This window comes from Anser brachyrhynchus (genome assembly GCF_964034855.1).
Source record: "Anser brachyrhynchus genome assembly, chromosome: 1".
Classification (NCBI taxonomy): Eukaryota; Metazoa; Chordata; class Aves; order Anseriformes; family Anatidae; genus Anser; species Anser brachyrhynchus.
Window position 1 is genome coordinate 187,930,721 of NC_137694.1, and position 22,419 is coordinate 187,953,139.

At 41.1% G+C, this 22,419-nt stretch overlaps 1 protein-coding gene across 8 annotated transcripts in view; it reads left to right on the plus strand.

The window, feature by feature from the left end:
* The window catches only part of STARD13 (StAR related lipid transfer domain containing 13), a 297,430-nt gene that overhangs the window by 53,014 nt on the left and 221,997 nt on the right, over positions 1-22,419 (plus strand). For 6 of the 8 annotated variants that reach the window (XM_080568407.1, XM_080568405.1, XM_080568400.1 and 3 more), the window contains exon 3: positions 20,497-20,643. The exons of 1 other annotated variant lie outside the window; for it this stretch is intronic. In XM_080568407.1, coding sequence (XP_080424533.1) covers positions 20,497-20,643 — 147 coding nt within the window. Of the gene's footprint in view, positions 1-9,672; positions 9,884-20,496; positions 20,644-22,419 lie in introns of those variants that run through there. One more of the 8 variants, XM_080568412.1, reaches the window with a different exon arrangement.

A 22,419-nucleotide genomic window follows, 5' to 3' on the forward strand; every position in this document is an offset into this window, starting at 1 on the left:
TTTGTACAAAATAGCCTATAAAGTATTCTCAGCAATCCTAACTTGGGCTCTGCCAAAAGCCTCCTGAAGAAAAGCTGTGACATGAGGGGATACGATTCATCCTTTTTCAAAAGCAAAGCTGACAAGCAAACCTCCATTTGATGAATGGAATAGGACTCAAAAGATTCAAAGAACATTTTTGCAGTTGACCCTTCAGGTGTTTTGAAGTCATTTGTGCTGTACAGTAAGTAGCATCACTTTCCAAAAATTTGTAGTATATGTTACACATTACCTATAGAGTGAGATTCTCAGAAAAAAAATAAAATGCCTGGAGAAAAAAATACAGAAAACCAGATAATGTAGTCAAAAAAAAAAAAACAACTCACCTGGATTTTCAAACTCCTTCAGAAAATTTACCAAGTACCTTTCAGCTCGGTGCTGAAGTAAGTAATAGGAAATTACAGAAGGTGACATTATTGAGATACACTGCACAGTGGGAAACCCTCAGGCTGTTCAAGTTAATGTGTAAAACTTGGGCCCTTAAGTAGCTTTCAAAATATTATGGAAAGTCTTTAGGCTGGCAGTTTCCACAGTGCAGCTGTCTTGCCACCGGTGTCTGACAAAGGTTTTATGTTGCCTGTCCTGGTTGCAGCTATCCTATGGGGCAGAGGCTGTGCTGCCAATGAATTTTGTTGCACAGCCCCAGCACAGTCCCACAGCAAGAGAGTAAAAGAGGTGTATCAGGATTCTCCTTTACAAATATCTGAAAATATCTGGGATCTGTGCGACGTGAGACCAGTCGAGTGTCTCATCTACCTCTACAGAAGTCAACAGAAAATAAGCCCTAAGTCAAGGCTCTGGCGAATTCCTCTGCCAGAGCGTGGGGACAGGCACCCCGAGAATTACAGACTGGCTCTTAGGTGGGGAGAACCAAAAGCAACATGTAGGAATCTGTTCATCTACGTACCATTGAAAGGAAGATGTTCCTCCAAAGTGCAGATGGAGATTCTGGATAAACTGAGGGACGGGCAGCAGGCAGAACAACTTGTGAAATGGGAAACTTGTGCAAAAGGTGAGGGGATGGGTCAGGTTGCCTCTTTACGCTTTTTTGGCTGATAGGTGAGGATTTTGTATGTTTTCCCAGTCTAGAATAGAATCACACTATGACAAACCAAAGTAACAGTATTACCAAATTAACAACCTTGAAAAGCATTTTTCCTAATACAGGAAAGTTCTTGAGCTGGAAGAAGAAAAGTGAATTACAAGTTTCCTCACACACACAAAGCCCCACTAAAGTTTGTGGCACTTCCAAAGGTATCTAGCTGCTTTTGAATTTTTTTTCCTAGATAACATACACTTGGTTAATAATATTGGCAATATTCTACTGATACACCTTCTCTGTGTGAAATTCCAGTTCAATAACGTTAGCTTGGTGTTGCAATGGATGTATGTCCTTGGTGCTGCTATGGAACCACAGACTCTACCTAGGGACCTACCATTTTTGTAATGACACAGAATCAGCTATCACACAACCAGCTACCTGTGCAAACACTGAGGTCCACACTTGACACAGATTCAGAGAAAATTAAAAACATTTTAAAATGTTGTGGACTTCAAAGAAATTTCAGGAAAATAGTTAATTTCCATAGGGGAGCATGTGCTCACCTTCAAGATACTCCTTAACAATCACTCCAGCTATTGAATATTTCAATTTAACTTAAACAATTTATAATAAAAACGGAAATAGACTGCTCTTACCTATCCAAGTATCTTGGGCAATCAATGCCTCATGCATTGTCCAAACTAAAAGGCCTGCCTAGTTTTGAATTATTTCAGAACAAAGCCTTTTGTAACCCAGCTGAGGGAAACCTCCTCCGAATTAATTTGGAATTCTCCAGAAATAAAAAGGAGAGGACATTTAGGCAAATTCCTGCATTTGAATAATTCTTCTTCCAGATATTATCTTCACTAGAATCTCACCAGATTTTTGTATTACAGAACTCTCTTCATCCATGCCTTCTGCAGATTCTAAGAAATTCTTTGGCGTTTAGATTTTTAATCCAATGTTTCAAAAATTAGGTCTGGAATAAGTCATGTGCAGACGTGGCACTAAGAGACACGGTTTAGTGATAGGACTCGCTAGGTCAGGTTAATGATCTTGATTTGGTGACCTTGAAGGTCTCTTCCAACTTAGATGATTCTATGGTATTATCTTTCAGTGCAAAAGATTTAACAGCTTGTTTATGCTGTGTATTCAGAGAAAAGTTTTCTTGCCTTAGTCTAATCTTTATGATGATGTATTCGGCGATGGGCTATATAATCTATCGTAAGTTTTTTGCAGTTATTATTTATAGTTCCTATTGAAACAGTGTAATGGTGAAATTTCAGTAGCTATGTAACAAGGATTTTGCAAAAGCCTTTGCAGTTAGTCTAGGGACTGATTTACATGAAATAAAATGTCAGAAAAACTGCTAAACCTGCCAAGTAGCAATGGAATATAAAACTGCAACTTGTATTTCATTCCGTAACACATACATCACACATAAAAACCAAGAACAAATATGCAAAGCCAACAACTAGAAGAAAGAATACACAGACTAGCCCCGATAGCAGGATGAAGTTGGCAGTCAGCAGTAAGATGAATATGTTTTAATGAACAACGTGCCTGACCAGGATCGGTGCCTGTACTGACCTAGACTAAGCACCTACACTCCGGGAGTTCACCTCAAGCCGTACTTTTATCTGCTGTGTGATCACACTTCAGTAACATACTACAAATAACTGTAGCAACAGATAGGTGGGGGGGCAAAGAAATCATGTTTGGGAGATGCAAGATGATTAAACTAAAAAAGATCACCCCTGGAAGACAAAAACATTCTGCAGAACCCTGTGTTTTGTTTTTTTTTGAAATACTATGATGTAGCTCTTAAGCAATCAGCCTCTAAGCATGTGATTTCTACAGTATTTGTACTGTACAAATACCACAGTATTTGTACTTTGACACAAAATGGAGGGCTATCCAGATTTGTGTGAGCCCTGCAAGGGACTCAGCAGTGTTAGTCCTATCTTGGGGAACACACAGTCCCACCGAGGAAAAGAGAAAAATAGCATTAAAAGAACCAGATTTAAAAAGAGAGAAACAGATTCAAAAAGTCTCAGTGGGAAACCCCCATGCTAAGCAAGCAGGCATGGGCTCAGTTCTTTCTGAAGTAGTCAGATGTGCATTAAACAGGCTCAGAAAATGCTTTTAAAATCAACTTTTCCGACATGGTAAAGCTTGCATTTTGTGTGTGAATGGCAGACAGCAAGCACTAAAATTGACGCTTCAGGGTTCTCAGATGACTTTTTAAAATCATTTACTATGAATACAAACAAACAATAATATCAAACTCTATGATAGTAGGAATTGCTATGAGTTGGAAAGTATATATTTTTACAGTTTCCAGCTCAGCTTCTCTTCAATGAAGTGTTTCCATTTCTGTGTACAGTACTTAAGAAGATGAGTTTGAGTTGCATTAAATGGAATGCAGATGTCTAAGACCAAAAAAAATAAAATAAACTAGACCTTCAGGTGTTCCCCTTCGAGTACTGCTTTTCTTCTTTGGAAATTGTCTTCAACTGCTTGCAAATGCTAAGGAGTGGCCACATAAGCTGTTCAGGCCATTCAGAATTTAATTCCAATGCAAATTAAAATCACTCTCTGATAGCAGCAAGTATGAGGTTGAAAACAGGAAAAAATAAATAAGGAAAATTTAGTTTATGAATCAAAGAAAAAAAAATGGTAATATAGATCCAAAAGAATCTTCTAGGTTTAGCAGGGCAAGTAAAAACATTTAGTTTTGCAAGGGTAGTTATTTCTAAAATTGGGTTTACTCTAGTTCAGAAAAATCTCCCCAAAGACTCACAATTCTTCATGACAGCGAATGACTCCTCAGCCTGGGAGTGAGTGAGGTGTCAGGAGCCTCCAGCAGCTTGCTAGGTGGGCTACAAAGGAGCTCGTGCAGCTTCACTGGCAGGTAAAGGTATTTTCCCCAGAGGAATATTATAGAAATTAAACTGTCTTTGACAAGTAGTTCAACTCTGATGAATTGACAAATATCAATCAAAAAATTCTTTGTAAGAAAATAAATAAATAAATAAACACATTCCTAAAGGAACTGCTATCATTTCGGCATTTTAAATTTTACATTTAAACACATACTGGGTGTGCTGCAGCACGACTGGTTTCTACCTTTTTCTACCCAGCCTTACTACAGCAGAGCTGAACTACTTACTGATCAGTTTCTGCATGTATGTGTGCCCAATTCCCCTTGTGCTGTTTTTGTGTGGTTTTTTTTTTTTTTTCATAAGGTGGCAAATATCACACCAGGACTATACTGAGGTGAGCAGGATTAGTAGCAGGAGATGAGTAGTAGGAGAGCCTGACCCTTTTTGAACCTCCTCAAGTCCTACACTAAGATGCATCTTCAAATTCAAACTGTGATCCTTCCAACTTCTGTCCTGGAGCTTCTGGGTACAGCATGAGTGCTTACGCAGGACATAAAGTCTTCTCAGCAAGGAGGTATCTAGATATGCCTCTTTAAACCCCCAAACCTCTCAGTTCTACACTGCTTTTTGATAAGATTTCGCTTGTTATTGCTATTGGGAAGTCTGTCGCATTTCAAAATGCCCGAACTCTGTTTGAAGTACGTAAGTGGAGGAACTAGCTGAAATTCAAGCCACCTTGCATAAGGCTGGGACTTGTTTGTTTTCAGCTATTTGCCAGAGTTATGTCAGCAGACCTTTTATTTGGATTATTGTGGTTGATGGTTGTTTTTTTCTTGTGCTAAAATCTTTCATATCACATGAAGCTGAAGTATATGTGAATACAAATACTGCTGATGATAATCACTCCATGGCAGGCTTTTTTTCCTCTTTCTTACTAATTCTCTTTGTAATTTCAAACCATAGTATTGTCCTCTTCTTTTACATACTTTTCCAACTATAAAAACAGCTTATCAAATAACACAGACAGAATTTCTGAATGGTTTCAGTTCTGGCACTTCACAAAGAGCCAGGCGAGTGCAAATAACACAGAAGTTACTTAAAATATAATGTATATTAGGACTTGAAGTCAGCGATGGGCAGGCTAAACCCCTGCCTGATAATGAAAACCCTGGCACAGGTTCATGCGTACAGCTTCACCTGTCCCAGAACATCCTCAGTGCATTTGTGTCTCAAAGATTTTGCAAAACTCCTGTAGGTTTACAAAAGCAGCTGCCTCTGCTCCCTCCTCTCTCTCACCCCCCTCTCACACCAGCAGAAGACATCTGAAGCAAGGCACAGGGAACGTGCCTGAACCGTAATGTCCTGGTGATGAAAGCAGTTGCTGTTTAGTGACCCTCATGCTCTTTAAAAGAAGCCTGAAAGGCCTGTGACAGATTTTTTGAGCTCTAGGCCACATTCTCCAACCTTTCTGTTATATAAAAGCATTTATATGGTGTCAGCAATATGCTTGCATGCTCTGGGGATACAGATTTTTTTCCTCCAACAATGATGCCTGAGGCTACTCTATCAAAGCAGCTTTTCTTCGGAATTGAGATCTAACTGATTTTTTAGGAGAGTATGTTTTATGGATTTTACCTGCGTTATCTTTTTCCCCAGCTAAAAAGGACATGCTAAAATCTATAATCACTATTCTGTTTCTTAGTTTATGATTAAAAAGCAATGAGTCTCCATAAAACAGCATGTCCAAGGGGAGCACAATATGCAAGTCAGCATTTTGCAGTAACATTACAACATTGCCGCATATGTCCCTGTTGCCTTTCACTTTATTCTAGCAAGCCTGTTCACAAATATGAATAGTTATGTTTCTGAAAGTTATTTTGAACACTTAAACGGAATTTACATCTGTGTTTCTGAGATCTGAAAGAAGATGTGTAGTTGGGATTTTGAAAGCTTTAAGCAGATAGCTAGCATTAACAATTAAAATATAAAGCAAAACACATACTGCATAAATTAGTAAGGGATTCAGGAACACAGGCATGCAGAGACATCTGACTGTTCTTGTGCATTAGGTGATGATCTTAACTTCAGCATTTAAACTCCACCTAATTCCTTCAGCTTCTTCGTTTTTGCATATGGCAATAGGCATTCTTGTCATTTAAGGGAAAAAGAAAGAGCATAAAACTACAGCAGAGAGTTATAGTTGTACACCTGATATTGTGGATTTTCACATAGGCAGGTAGCAGGAATTTATCTCTCAGTTTAATAAAGGGCAGGGAAAAAAAAAAAAAAGAAACAGAGAGGTTACTTGCAAGAAGCATCACTGATACCATGAACCATGGCCAAAAGTTTATCTGTAAGGCAATGTCTGTGCAGATTGAAAGTTTTTGCTGGTTTTATCTAATTTAGTGACAGAGGAGTGTAATCTGCTGTTTAAAAATTCAGCATTTAATTTTCATCTAAAATTTAGATATTTCACTCTCCGTGGTCCCTGACCATCCACGGCGCTGGTAGGCTTGTTGCTCTCATAGCTTCGTTTCCTTCCCAGAGAAACTGGGATGTGGGAGGAAGAAGAGAGGGAGTGGGAGGGGAGATGCTGCACTTGTCTCTACCTGGAGTTAAGGCCCAGGTGGCATATTATCTGGATCTGGTTGGTGGGGAACGTATCCAGTTTTCACATCATAGGAGAAGCAATCTGCCATGTCAGGCACATAAAGTCCGTACACAGTCAGAGGAAAAGACATCGGCGTCTTTGAAGACCTGCAGAGGGAGGTCCCATCTGACTCAGTACAGCATTTAAGAGACCTAAATTATTGCCACATAAGATAGCTATTTTATTTTCTTTTAGGTTCTGCTCTTAACCTAATACTCTCCACCCTCGCCAACATTCAGAAGGGAACTAAGTACATTAGAGATGGGCTTGCGATGAAGTTCACCAACTTCACTGGGGCTCGGCAAGGACCAGCTGCGCAGAAAAAATGGGAGTTTTCCTTCTCAACAGATGTTGAGAGAACCCTTTCCTCCTTGTAAGAAAGAAAATGATGGCGTGTGGACTGAGTGGCACACCAAACAAGAACCCAACAGGCCAACACCCTCCTCACAATGCAGTATTTCTTCCTATTTCTTGATCAGGGATTAATTGCCCTCTATGAAAGAAAAAAATGTCATTTATAAAACCAAGTGTATTTTCTCCGACCACTCAGTTATGCTCATCAGCAGCTGCTCAGAAACACTCAGGGCTGGTATCTCCTCGGCTTTAGCTTGTTGTGGGCAGTCAGTCGACTCTCTCATGTCTGTCCAGACCCAAACTGTGATCAAACTTTGAAGTTTGATCTCTCTGATATCTCTCCCTATCTTTCAAACTGGCTTGAAGCTATCTAGGAATATATATATGGAACTGCATATCAATTTTTTTATTCAAAAGTAGGGGGTGAAATTCCACAGCAGCTGAACAAGCACCAAGTCTGAATAATATGACTTTGTTCTCTTAAGACACCAGGCCAAAAAAAAAAAAAGAGAAAACATAAAATAATTAAAATATAATTATTTTAAATAAAGGGTGAATAAAATATAATGGAAGAAACTCTGAGGAAATTTATTTAGCATTTTAATTAAAACTATAAATTCCGATAATGAACACTTCTTGGAAAATGTAAAGGAAAGGGCTATTACAAAAAGTAAATGAAACTAGACCAGTCTGCAGCAAATAAAAAAATAACGGATTTTTAAAAGCCATTTAAAACTATTTTGAAAGATCTGTTCCAATATGTTTGAGATTTATTTATCGTGGAAGATTAGAAATTGGAATTTTATTCATTATCATCTGTGCTGAACCAAATGACAAAGGACCACAATTAAAATTAAGATCCCCTGGCACTAGGAGTTGTACTGTAGCATAGTTTAGGCTTCAAGACCTTGATTCTCCTTGTGACCAACTTCTCCTGATTGCCTTTTGTGCCGTGATGTCAAGGTAGGAGGCCGAGCCTCCAAATATTCATCTTACGCTTTGCCAGACTTTACTCTTCTTAATTAAAGGAACGGTGATTATGGTCTGACTTCGGCTTCCAGCATCCAGGATTTCTGCTCTTCCTCCCTCCCTCCCTCCTCATGTCCTTCCCTTTCATGCTCCCAAATGTAATAGTCTTTGAAAAAAAACACTTATTCTTATCACAAGAAAGATCAAAAAAGAGACTCTCCAAAACTGCACAGTCTCATTTCAATACGCCAGACCAAATAGATAAATTTTAAATCCTCAGTACTCAAAAATACTCAATTTTAGTCGTTTATCTCTTGTCCTGGGCTGAAATATAGGAGTTTGAAAAATTTTCTCCCTCTTGAAGTCTCCTTTTGTATGGAAATACCAGAGGTGAGCTCTGCCTCACCACTAGCAAAAGCAATGAGCTGTACCAAGAGAAACTGCTGTAGGATCGAGTGGTTCAAACAAAATTATGATTTCAGCTGGAGCAGTGTACCTCTGATAGCCAGCGTTGCCTAGCTATTAGAATTTGGGTAATTTTCACATGTGAAAGTGTCTGAAATTATCCATTCAGATGCTGCTATTCATAAAAGACTACCAAAATCAAGGCAATTTAATCAAACATCAGGTTTGACAGAATTGTTTTTCTGAAGTTAAGTAGAATGGGTCATGCCTGCGCCAGCGCTATTTATCCTGGCTTCCTTTCATTTACAACAGAACATTGTCCACGTACAACTCAGAAACACGTGTGTAGATATTTTGTGCAGTTAGGTGTTTAAGCGTGGTGCTTATACAGCACGTGTAATTGCAGAAATACTTCTGAAAATCTGTGGTGAGATGATTTTGGATCTCAGGTAACTCTGCTTGGATGCTCATGAGGCAGTCTAACTCGTGTAACTGCAGAAATGCTCCTGAAAATGTGTGTCTAGATGATTTTAGACCTCGGGTAACTCTGCATGGACGTTTCCAGCTGGGGAAACTGAGGCACGGCCCTGAGGAGCCATTTTGTGAAGGAGCCCGGCGGCGGCAGCCCTCACGACACGACGCAGCGGGACGGAGCCTGCTGGGCACGGGGCGAGCCCGGAGCCCCCCTCACGGCCCGGGGCACCCCGGCGGCTCCCCGCAGCCTCCCTGGGCTCGTTCCCCTCACGGCCCTGAGGGAAAAGCGGGCGGGAGCGCGGCTCCGCGCTCAGCCTCGCCCTCTGCAGGCACGGCTCGCCTTTCTCCTCAGCGGGAGGGCGGCCAGCGGCTGCCGGCAGGGACGGGGAGAGGGCAGCGGTCCCCCCAACGCACGGCGCAGCGCGCTCCCGGCCCCCTCACGCAGCCCCCCCCCCCGTCCCCACGGCTCGGGAGCGCGCTTCCCCCCCCGCGCCGCCAGGGCGCGCTCCCGAGCCGCGGGCGCCGCCTCCCGCCGCCGCCCGCCAGGTGGCGCCGCCGCCCCGCGAGCTGACGGCCGCCGCCTCGCCCCGCCCCTCCGGGCACGTCCCCAGCAGGGCGGGGCGCGGGGCAGGCGGGAGGGCGCGGGCGGCGCTGCGCGCGCACCTCGGGGCGCTGGCCGGGGCGGGGCCACGCCCCCTCCTCCTCCCCCCCCCCCCCCCTTCTCCCGCCGTGAGCGCGCGAGCTTCTGGAAAGGGCGGGCTCGGGCGCGCGCTGGGGCCGTTGGGCGCGCGGGCGGCGGCCATTGTTGGCGGGAAGGAAGGGCGGGAAGCCGCCCCGCCCCCCCTCCCTCCTCGCACAGCCCCGCCGCCAGCATGGCGGCCCCTGGGGGGGGCGGCAATGGGCTCTGCCCTTGGCCTTAGAAATGTGAAGACAGCATTCCCTGCCCTGTGATTTCTGTTGAAATAAAGCTTGCCCGCGCAAAGGGTGGAAAGTCGTTTTATATTAAAGTTACTCTGCTAAATACTAAGAGTCTGGGTGCGGTCTGATGGCGTGAGGGTTATAACGGTAACAAATTGCTCTGTGGGCTGAAGCGTAGGAAGCATTTCTTTGTTCTTTCTCAGTTGTGTGATTTTTAGGGGAAAAAAGTCTTTGTGCCGCCCGTGAATGGGCGGGGGTCGAGTATTGTGTCCCCGAAATTCCAGGGAGGCTCTCTGGATGTGGAAGCTGCTGCTTCAGAATGAGGTTCATCACGAACCACCATGGTGTTACGAGTGCGTCTGTCATAAATGCACAGAATCTGTGCCTCAGGAGTTTCAAGACTGGTTAATACAGTCATGGATTAAAAATATATGTATAATATTAATATATACTTAACTCAGAGCAAATCCATAGGTAGCGTTTAATCTATGTTAAGATGTAGTAGTTAAACATGGATACTTGGGTGTCAAACTTTGGTGAAGATTTGGGATTGTGCCTAATTGCTTTTCTGGGCTTGGGACTAATGTCTTCTCCTTACTGTTAGCTGGATGAAAATCAGGATGTCGTTTAGAAGGGTTATTACAGTCTTCAGCTATTCTCTCGCTCTACCATAATTCACGTTCTGCCTTTTTCCATATCACCAGGTATTCAAAACCACCAAAGATTCTTCCCTTTTGCAGAGCTTTCCTTGAGTATTCTTTTAATACAGGAGTGTGCCTTTCATCAGTTATTTTCTCTATTAATTTCTAATTTCTGCTTAGAAAGGTATTGCTAGCCTGGTTATTTCTCTTCAACAGTAGATCATGAGAACTTTTGGGCAGGGGATAATACGAAATTTGAAAGAACCCCATAAATGCCTGTGAGTCTTGGAAAGTACCCTTTTTGTCCTGTACATTTTTTCTTTTATTTTGGTCTTTTGTCGTAAGTATAATGACAGTACAAGTGCTATTTTACCAGTTTCATATTTGTCAAGAGCGGCTTTATTAATTGTGTGTTATATATAGGCCCCATGGAAGTACCATATGATTCTTACTCTAAAAAAAAACAAAACAAACAAACAAACAAAAACAACAGTGAACAGCTGTGCCATAATACATGGGAGCATTTGTTATTACCAATTATTTTTTATTATGTTTTAAGTATTCTGGGACTTAGCATTTCACGATAGGCTCTTCATATACGTAGAGCAATTTGCCGGCTGTTGCTGCACCTCTGTCTTTATCCTTTACCATCTTAATCTCTAGAATCTGTTCTGGAGTTGTTCTAGGAGATGTTGACATTGGTATTTTCAGAAAAATGACGCGAGTGTAGTGTCAGACTGCCGGGGTGTCCCTGGCGCTGGCAGGCAGGGATCGATTCACCGCTCTCAGCACCTGTAATGCCCTTTGGCTGCACGCCGAGCACCAGCTTTCATCAGAGTGCGCTCTGACAGCTGACTGATTAGCGCCGGTTATCAAGGCAGTAGACAAATCCTCACTTAATTCAACTATTAACTAATAATATCGTCTTAATAATTTTAGTTACTCTTTTACTAGTACTAAACAAAGGCCTACTTTAGCTGTAGCAGTAATGAGGAAAGCACAGCATGCCACAGCGACCTGTTAACAGTTACCTGCTGCCCACAGCTGACAGCGGGGCAAGTGGGGTGCCCATGCTGGCTCGGGTTGCTCCAGGTAGATGAGTGCTCACCCGGCTCCAGTTTGGGGTATGCCACGCAGCTCACTTTGTTCAGGGGCCAGCAGCAAGAGGAAGGCACTGGCGCTTCCTCCAGTGTGTCTGTGCTGCAGTTAAGCCTGGTGGTGACTTTTCTTCTGGGGTCTTTGAAGGCTTTTCCCCAAAGTTTGCTTTACACTTGATGGGCTTTATGTCTGACGTCTCCTAAGTGTTACATGGGCTGTGAGATCATTTTTGATAATACCAGCACTGTCGCTTGTATCTACTGTTACTCTTCTTGATGTTATTTTTGCCTGTTAATCTCCAGGAATTTACATTTTCATGTTACTTTTGAATTACTGATCTCCAGGCAAACACTGTGCTTTCCACAAGTCTCACTTGTTTCCCTTTCTCATATTGACCAGAGTAAAGTTTATTCTGTACACATCAGTGTCCGACATGGTCATGGCACAGGGGAGTCCTCTGTGGGCTCCACATGGGAATTTGTCTACCCTGCGCTCTTCTAAATCATAATGACTTTCAGTATGGGAGAAACATGTTCTCATTTCCACACAGAACAGAAAAGAGCAAGGATCTGATGAGGACTCAGCATGTCTCCATAAAGGTTTCCTTATTTTAGTATAAGGAGGGATTTATGTAGCATGCAAGCACAGCGTTTGAGCTTTAAGGCTTGTTAGCATTTAAAATGCTACTGAGGTAGCAGCAATTCAGTCTTTGGAAAAGAAATGTGTGGGATTTTTTTAATCCCTACTCATGCACTGAGATGCAACATGCCCTGTTTTTCACTGGTATCTTGAAAGGCCTAGATCAGACTAGAGCATTTATTCACTACAATGGTCTGGTGTTTAGACTATGCCACTTATTAAGCAAAGACCTCAAACATCACCCCCAAAAAATCATTAATTCTTAAGTGTTGGACGTCCATCGAGCTGTGCTCACATTTAGTGTAAGATGGATGTTTCACAGTGGGCAGCGGACCTTGCAGCAGTTTGTAGTGTAAATGTCCAGGTGAAAGTGCCCAAATGGAGGAGCTCTGCTTGTCATGTTTTTGTTGGCTATGATCCAAGAGTACACCCAGAATTACACTGATTTGTTAGTATGTTTGGGTCAAAACCACAATAATCTGGGACACAGTCAGAATTTGTCTGCATGATGTAAAAGTCCTGTTCAGTTTGCTGTCCGTCCTTGTGATACAGATATAACTTGCAGGTTATGGTACTGAAAGCTGGCATAGCATCCCGTGTGTAATGCCAGTTGTTTTATTCCTCAGTTCTTACACCCTTTCTTCAGGCATCAGCTGCTGACCACTGTCTGAGACTGGCTATTAGGCTAGTTGGGCATTGATAAACTAGGGGGTTTTGTTATTTTCTGGGCTGTTTTCTCAGTTTAAGGTCTCCTGGTTGTTTTTTTTCCTGTGTATGCCAAAATGAAATAATTCAATCTAGGACTAAGAGCTTGTTGCTAACCTTAACTGGGAGGCTGATTAGTTGGGGCTGATTATTGAGTCACTTTGATGGACGTACAGCCTACATGTATATCCCAAGATGAACGTCGTCACAAAATGCGATGGTGGCTGCTGCTTTCTTTGTAAAGAAGGAAGTGCTGTATTTCCATTTTCCAGTTAAGTGGTTTGTCCTCCCCAGAAGAGAAGGGCGCGGATTTCTCAACTGTTAGAAAACATAGGCTAGTGTCTTTCAACCTTCTGGAAGAGTTTCTGGTAAGTTTTTATGTGCATAGGTTCTCCTCTTGTAGCTCTGCCTGTGCAAAAATAATTCAAGATTTGTTGGACAAATAAGAGATGTGTGTGATGGAAGTAACTCATCTGTTTAGCCTGGGGATGAAGTCCTGTTTGCTGTAGGACCGGGAAGACCAGTACACTAGTCTTAGCAAGTCTCATATGTTTCATGGAGCATAGTTTCTGGTGAAAACTCAACACTTCTGCTCTGTTGCCATCAAGGCAGGTGTCATAACAGATAAAGTGGATTATTGTTGTGCTTATTTCCTCTTCAGCAAGAAAGAGGAGGAACTTCCTGCACAGCCAGGTGTACCCAGTACCAAAATCCTACTATTCTTCTCCCTGCTGAGGGCTGATATAAAATACATTAGGCCAAAAATGAGGCTGAGCCCAGCTCTTCTGCATCCTGGCTAAGCACAATGATCTATACATTTTCTTTTAAGAGAACAGTCCAGTTGCAATCTGAAAAGTAGTTTATTGGTGCAACTAAACACACCTGGGAGAAGGCTCTGTAAGTTTCCTTTTAGAGTATGTAGCTTGAGTATGTAGCTTCTTACAGATCTAGTGGCATGAGACCCCTCAGCTTTGGTGAAACCCGGTCTGAAACACACGGTTAGTCAACAAACACTGTAGGGAGATACAAATAGGCATGTTACATATTCAAGTTGCATTTTCAAGGTAGTCATGGTATGAGTTAGTGTATTTTGAAGTTAGTAATTTCTGGTTAAGTAAAAGTTAAACGCGTCATTACCTGTGTGCGTGAACTATTTTGACATTGGCGATCCCTAATGGTGATGCTCAGATAAAACCACTGCTGCAGAAGGTGCCAAACTAAATGCAAAAGGACAGTTGGGAATTTGTTGCACAGAGCAGGAGTGTTTGGGATACAAGAAGTACAACTCACTTCCTCCACACCTTGCAGTGAAGGATGTGGTAGAATAGATAAACGGTGAGCTGGCGTCTGGTCTGAAGCAGCTGAAGATGGGATAACCCAAGAGGATAATTCATATGCTGAAACGGGAGCAGATGTCAATTCAGACAGCTTGTTTGGCCGTTCGGTGCCAGTCCTGTAGCATGTGTCGGCAGTGCAGGCTTGTCAGACAGCCTGTTTGTGAAATTTGGTGTTGCCTGACATCATAATTTGTTAGAAGGTGGAGAATTGTGCTGTAGGCGTTGTGAACTGGGAAAATAAAGAAGGGTTTTTTAATCATTTGAGCAAACCCAAATTAAAATTTTATGTTAAAAGCAACTGCATGCCATTTTACATTGTCATTTTGTAAATGAAAAGTCCAATATGAAACCAGTTGCTTTTGCTAACAAAACAAAAAAGCTCTGCAACGGGGTTTTCATACTAGGCTATCTGGAACAATGGGCTACTGCACTTCAAAACCCTGCAGTAGTGTACAGTTGTTTTTGAAAACGTTTTGCCCCACACCTTTCCTTCAACTAAATTCCTTTCTTTTTACCTTCCTATCCCTCTCTCTTGTCAGAGGTGAAGTGCTATGCTGGCACATCCCTTTCAGCCCCAGAAATTAGCTCAGGTTTCTTCATCTGGGCAATGTTTCTGTAATCTAGTATTTGGAAGCCTCCTTTGATACCAGTGTTTCAGTTCTGCCCAACTTAGAGCAGCAGCCCTTAAAAATTGATGTACGAACCCTTGAAAGAGGGGCACGACTTTAGGATTATATTCTTTTAGTTGATGGACATTACCACTATATGCCGTCCACGCGATGTGCTCTAGGTGATCCTGCTGGCAGGGGGTTGGACTGGGTGATCTTCAGAGGTCCCTTCCAACCGCAGCCATTCTGTGACTATGTGAAATCAAGGTGTTGATTGCAAATTAGAGGCTGTATTTACCAACTCACTGTTTGAGAAACAAAGACCTTTTATATATATATAAAAACCAACTCCTTATGTATATACACACACACACATATATATATTATATATTTTTTTATATATATGAGTATTTCTAAGATGATGTTAGTTTCCCTTGAAAAAGTCAAATACTAGAAATGAGGTAAGGGTTGTATTATGCTACTTTCACTTAGTACCTCCTCTTTGAGTTCTTTTTCATGCTCGTTTTGCAACTTTTAATCCTTGGGGTTGGGGTGGAGAGAGAGGAGTATATATCCTTACGGTTCTATGTCTTGAAGTTAGTATTTCCACACTGTTTTTCTATATTATACTGTATTTATCTTCAAAGACATAGTTAATGGTTTACTAGAACACAAACACATAGGTTATAGAAACCAACGGTTAAGCTTAGTGGAAGAAGACCAAGTCAGTGTTTCAGTCACAGCCGGGCACCCAGGAGGCTCCCTCTGAGCACCAGGCAGCACTTCTGTGCTGGGCGGGTGACGGAGCCCTGGCACAGGCTGCCCAGAGAGGCTGTGGGGTCTCCTCCTTGGGGATCTCCAAAAGCCGCCTGGACGTGGTCCTGGGCAGCCTGCTCTGGGTGTCCCTGTTTGGGCAGGGGTGGGAACAGGGGCCTCCAGGGGGCCCTGCCAGCCTCAGCCAGCCTGTGTGATTAAGTGATGTGACAGTACTATGAAGGAAATGGAAGCCAGAAACAACCACGAGTGTCTTTAAAGATCAGTTTAATTTGCTCTAGATCATCAAACCTTCAGAAAGTTTGGTCAGATTCACATGCGCATGGCTTGTATCACTACTGAAAACCTTCCTGAAGAGTTCTGTAGCTTGAGACAGGCAGAGAAGCACAAAGGAGAAAGCAACTGGGCAAGAAGGAAAATGCAGCGCCATGCGCAGTCGTATTTAGGAAGTGTAAACATCATTGGTCTGGGGGAAAAGGGTTGATCCTATGAAATGTACTTCCTTTAAAACAGATTAAATTAACACTATGTTCATATTAGTATTTATGCCTTTTTTCTTTGGGAAGACTGCTGAGATGCTAATAGCCCATCTTAGGTGAATGCTTCCACGTTTGTGGATAAGAAAGATCCAGAACTCTGAACTTCATGCAGTGTCCCTACAGATCTTTCCCAGCAACCTCACTGTACTTGTGGTTTTGCCTACTGACATGAGAAGTTAAAGAGACTTTCCTTGATCCGTTCTGATGGATAGCAGTATAACTGTTAGAAGTGGAAAGGCTGCTAGCTGCAGAGTTTGCTTTACCTGCTTCCAGGGAGGGAGGTGGCACGCAGTTGTCCATCTAAAGGCTCTGTAAATATTTAAGAAAAGCTATAGTGGGGTAGAAGGCAAAACTCCCTTTGAAATATTTTATCTTTAATATAGAAAGCATGCATAAATCTATTTTGAGAATAAGAGGCCTTTGTATTCTATATCCTTTTTTTTTTTTTTTTTAGAAGGATTATTTATATGGATCCAATCTGGCTTCCTTCCCCAGTCCCTGTAGGCAAAGCCACCAGTGGCTGAGAGACCTTTTATACAGAACTTCTTTTGAGAACAGAGGAGCCCCATCATTTCATTGCAGCAAGAGCAAAACATGGGTATTTGGTCTCTGAAATTCTTCCACAAAATCATTCTTTGTGGATCTCGCTTGTACATCAGAGAGAATTTTATCTAAACCAATTTACCATTAGGGAGGAGGATTAAATAGCACTGGCATTTTTATATTTGGAGGTTAGTAATTTATCACTAGAAGTTTTACAATACATTAATTAACAGAACAATTGGACCTATTGAATGTTTCTGAAGGGAAAGCCACATGTTATCAGATAAATTTAGAGTTGTGTAATTTTCTCATAACCCTTCCCTTGGAAGCCTTGCTGCTTCCAGTATAGGATGAGGTCTGGCAGCAAGGTTAACCCTGACCTCTGAGTGTTCTATATGGACTTGTTCATTTTTGCCACATTCTTTCAGTTTAAATTTAGATTTGCTGGCAGCTATTATGCCTATTGCAACAAGCTTCATGGGCAAAACACTGACACAAATATGCCTTTAATCACAGATGTTTTTGCTGAATAAGATTAGTGAAGAACACTTGAAAGCTGAGAAACAGGGTGCAGAAGCCTTTGGTCGAAAAGGCACAAATAGTTGAATGTCTGGAATGTATTTACTTCTCAATCTAAGGAATGAACAAGTAATTGTTTAGAAGATGGACCGTAATCTTGTACCCAGTTTTACCTCTGTAATTTGTTATTGGTAGCAATGAAATTCCAGCTATGTAAGTGAACACAGAGTCTGCTTGTGAAAGTACGTGTAACAAAACGTTAAGCTTGCTGTTCGAAAATAAGCTATGATTGCCATACGAAGTAGCAATCTATAACTAAATCTTATGTTTGGCTGATCACTAAATGTATTGTACTAAACATTACACAGTTGGGTTAGTTCTTCGTATACAATAACTGTCTGAAGTATACTAGCTGCATTAATAACTGCTTTAATTTTAAAGAAGTGCATCCCACTTAGCTTATAATTAGCACAGAGGACAATACTTCTGTATTTTAGATTTTTAATCTTTTTGTCTAAAAGAGTATATGTGACTTGAGGAATCTATGTGACAAAGCAGTTGACATTCAAGACCAATATGTCTTTTCTCTGCTTAATGTGTGGCATGATCTTCCCAAACGAAGTCGCTCCACCTCGAAAAAATTGTTTAACAGGATACTCTGGTCTTATTTTCTACTACTGTTCATCTGTCTAGGGTTGTCCAAGGTGGAACTAACAAAAAGCGTTCCTGTAATGCGCTTCTGTCTCTAAGCCTTTCAGGGTCTTCAAGAGATAATAGTATTCCTAGGCGCTGCTCGAGTGACTGGCTCCAACAAATAAAAAGGATACAGAAAGGAGTGTTCTCCCTGTACACCTTTTTTAGGGGGAAGAACAGTGAATAAAACAGCCTGTGGTTCTTAGATACGTTAGACTCAGGCTTTTTCCCTCCTGAAGGGCAAGATGCAAAAGCTTCCAGAGATGCTCCCACCCCACTGCCTCTGCGGTTGGTATGGGCAGGATACACTGCAACTGAAAAGCGCTCTTCTGAGCGCTTCCACAGCATCCAGCCTCGTTACTAGGGCAAAACACTGACAAACTGTGTTCCTTGCGAATGGATTAGGCAGAATTTATTCTCTTGTTAGAAGTCCTACTGTGCAAGCTGTATATTTCTGAATGTAAGTAGCATCATGTTTCAGCAGGAATTTCAGGCGACCTTTGAAATATGTAGCCAATCAGCACTTATTCCAAATGGCACTTTTGTGCTGAGTTTCCAATTAGTCAATGGCATTTGTTAAGTAGGCCCATTTAGCTTTATTTTGAAGGATAATGAAAACTCATCTTTTTCCTCATCCCCTTCATTCAGTAGACACACTACAGAGTCCTACTGAACTAGAAAAGACAGAACTTAATGGAGAAAAATGGAGTTATAGTGTGGGGAAACGTGAATTTCTAAGAAATGACTCTGGTCTGACTTCTGTTACTGTAAAACAAGAAACTTAGGAAAATAAATAAAAAATAAATTCAGGGGTTGGCCCATTCAGAAGCATCACAAAGTACTGATGAGTGCTAGAAATATTGATCCAGTAGGTAAGTATTAATCAAATGCAACAGCTAAATGTGCCTCTCAACACATGGAGCTGTATTGTTTATTGTAACACTATATCACACGTTTAGTATTACATGCATTTGAAATCTTCATCAGAAATATTTATAAGCCTTTCTTAATGTCTCCATGATTTTTCATCTTCCTATCTAAATTATTGAGACACTTGTGCAACCTCCAGAAATACAGAAATTAAATAATATTTTCTTTCATTTCCTTCACATTTCCTGCATCAGATCATCTTGCTCAGAAAGGATTCAACAAGAGGAGTGCCTTTAGATACTCACTTTCTGGGGAGCATCCTGTATTTTACTTTAGAATGTTTAGGAAGACAATGGGAAGTAATAAACTAATTGTTTAAATGAATTTAATAGCTACAGAGTTGAAATAGAGCTTAACACTTTGAACAGTATTTCAGAAAGAATATTCAGTTAGAGCTCATAAAAAATTGAAAATTGTAAAGATTTGGAATATTAAAGATATTTAAGTTTCTGTGTTTCTAAACAATGCCCGCTAAAAGAATACCAGCTTCTCCTTCTGTTGGTAATGTGGGACTGGGTGTCTGAAGATCTGCAGAGGCAGACTCAGTTGTGGTGGTGAAGATGTGCAATTCCATTAGAAATAAGATGTGTCAATGTGATACTGCAGTGAGCCTTCTGGATTCTATTTGTAATGTTTTTTTCTATGATAGTGAACAAATTACATTTTTTTTTTCTGTACTACTTGCTAAACCATCATAAGGAAATAAATCACCACAAAGTTTTGTCAAGTTAGAATAATAATAATATTTATCTAGCTCCCCTGCGTATTGTGGAATGTTGGTATGATACTCAGAGGATTTTGGCAGGCTGGCAATGTAATACTACTGTTTGTATGCACAGTCTCTTAAAACTGATTGCCATAAAATGATCCTCTGTGCAAAAATCTGTTGTTTCTGAAAATAAGGAATATTAAAGAACTGAAAGCAGCTTCAGGACAGAGACTAATGCATGGACCTGTAACTGCCCCATGGTGACAGGGAGGTCACTGTGACTGTATTTTTCTTGGGAATGTTTATAAGTGATTTGAATGAGAAAAATGAGGTTTAACACAGCAGCGTGCACAGGGATTGCTTTGGGAAGATACTCAATGGGAGTCCCTGAAAGGCACTTTGAGGAACAAAGGAACAAGAAAAGTATTTTTGGCAGTTGCGGTAGAGGATTAAAGTTTTCATTACACAGTGAAACAGTTTAGATAAATAGGGAAAATGCATCCATCAAAACAGAAAATGTTTGAGACCAAGGAAATATTCTGACTATCCAGGACGATTTTCCTGATGGATATACAGAAGAAAGTTACAAGACTTAATTAGGTCTGTATTTATAGTAAGGAGTAAAATACAGGTATGTGATGACCTTCATTTTTCTGATCCTTCTTGACAGTAAGCAATCAATGGAGATGCTAAAATGGAAGTCGGTTAAGGACGAGACATTGAAGTTATTTTGGTTTCAGCCTTGGTTATGTGTAGCTTGAGCTGGCAGTGGTTCACCCAAGATGAAGTGTTAGAAAGCACTTCAGACGCAGAGGTGGAGCACGATCATTTGGGTATGAAGAGCAACCATGAATATGTTTCATAAGGACTGGAGTGTAGTTGAAACGTTCTAAATGGAGAAAGTTACCCGTGGACAGAGAAAATGCTGGTCAGCATTCTTCTTGCAGACTAGCCAGAAAAATGAGTCTTCAAGTCACAAAAAGCTTGGATGCTTTAAGACTTAACGTATGTTTGATTTGTTTTAGACCCAACCAGAAAAAGGATCTGAATGGTCAGACTCTATGTCATGTCTTATGAAGAAACTGGAACAGCTGAATTTAGATATTGAAGAAGCTCTGAGTGCTGGCTCTTCTCCCTCCAGCACTCCCTCTACCAAAAGGCACAAGCAACTGGTAAGAACGTGTGTGGCATATATGTTTCTAACATTTAGCTATCAGATGCTCATCGAGTGATGGTTTTCAGATTTGGTTGTGCTTCTGGGTAGGTTGAGGAGCTCAGCTTCAGGGATGAAGTAACTTAAAGATTTGACTCAATAATAACAAAACCTCATGAGCTGCTTAGACACAGCTACAGGCCAAGTAAACAAATGTCATAGGATTGAACTTGTCAACGTGTCTTAAAACCATTAAACACCCTTTTCAGAGGGGAATTTGGATCTAGATGATTGCATTTGATGCAATTTTTCAGGATAGAAAATTGTGAATTAAAGTGTCACTGTTAGCCTATTTACACTTGTACTGTTTATTTAAAGACGTAACAGCAGAAAAGGGTTCAATTAATATTTGTGGGTATTATGTTTTATTTAGAAGTGCATTACTGTATTTAAGAATATTTTGTGATGGCAGGTGTCATCAGTTACCCAAGCTATTTGTAGGGCAAACAGGAATAAGAAGGAACAATATAATTTTAGCAACTTTAGAACAAGCATTTTTTTTTAAATAGAAGCAAGTAACTGGAAAGTGAACAGTGTGAGAAGTAGGAGTGTTTGTTCTCTGCTTTAGGCTATGATTAAAGTCAGTTCTTAAGATAGAGTTGTTTGGATTTGCAGCTCTGAATGTTAGTGCTGGCATGAAATTCCTGGAAGTTGAGCTTGTTTGAATGCTTTTCCCATCACTACTGCTTCATTTTGTCAAAATAAATTCTTTAAGTAAATGTCTGCAAAGATCACGGTGTAAATGTTTGCATCCTTCGAGTTGGGAAGCTCAGAATCATGCATCTCTCTTTGCAGTATGCATTTCCATATTCTGCAGTGACAGTGTTAGGAAGAGCGGCCAGGCCTGTCCATCATTTCTTTCTTATTGTACATGTCAACAAGTCACAACCAGCTCTGTCCAACTGAATTCATTTCAACATTCACTTGTCTTGACTCGCCGGTCTGTTAGTGGGCAGTGTTCTGTGTTCTTGTAGGAGACTGCTCAATGTCTTCTGTCAGAATGCAGTGGCAATGTAGTCTGCTTTTTAGCCTGAAAGAGAAATCGAAGCCATCAGAGTTCAAGCACTTCCCTTTGAGAGCCAGTCTGATTTTGCTAACTGGTGATCCAAACACCTGTGATTTTATGGCTGTGCCTGTTCTCCTGAGGCAAAAGCCATGGTTTGGTTAGGCAAAGGTATCAGTACTCAAACCATTTCTGAACAAGGGAATTGTCTGTCCTACTTTAAATGCCTAAGAATTAGTTGCCTCCAAATTGGTTGACCTCAACATATAGTCAAAGCAAAGTAATACATCCTCCTAAATCTCTCCATAAATTTACTGTGAAGAAGCTGATTTGGGAAGTCTCAGAATAACCGTCGCAGTGGGGAAGAAAAAGAACAAGCCAAGAGTTTTTGTACAAGTTATATGAGTAACTTATTTTTTATCAATTCATCCCATTTGGCATGGACCAAATAATATAGCTTAATATAGCTTGTAATTTGTTCCACATATTTACTCACAATGAAACTTGAATTGGAGGAAGGTCTATCTCACATATGTTTACTCGTAACTGTGTACATTTGGCTTCTACAAAATGATGAGCCACTCATGGGTTCTTCATATGTTTTTATCCTATTTACATTATATAAAGTGGGAATTGAAGCAAGAAATGATGACTAAAAAGAGATTTGGGGAGAAGTGCTCACAGATGCAAGGCCAACTTGTAGGTCTGAGGTTTCAAAAGTAGGTGACTACT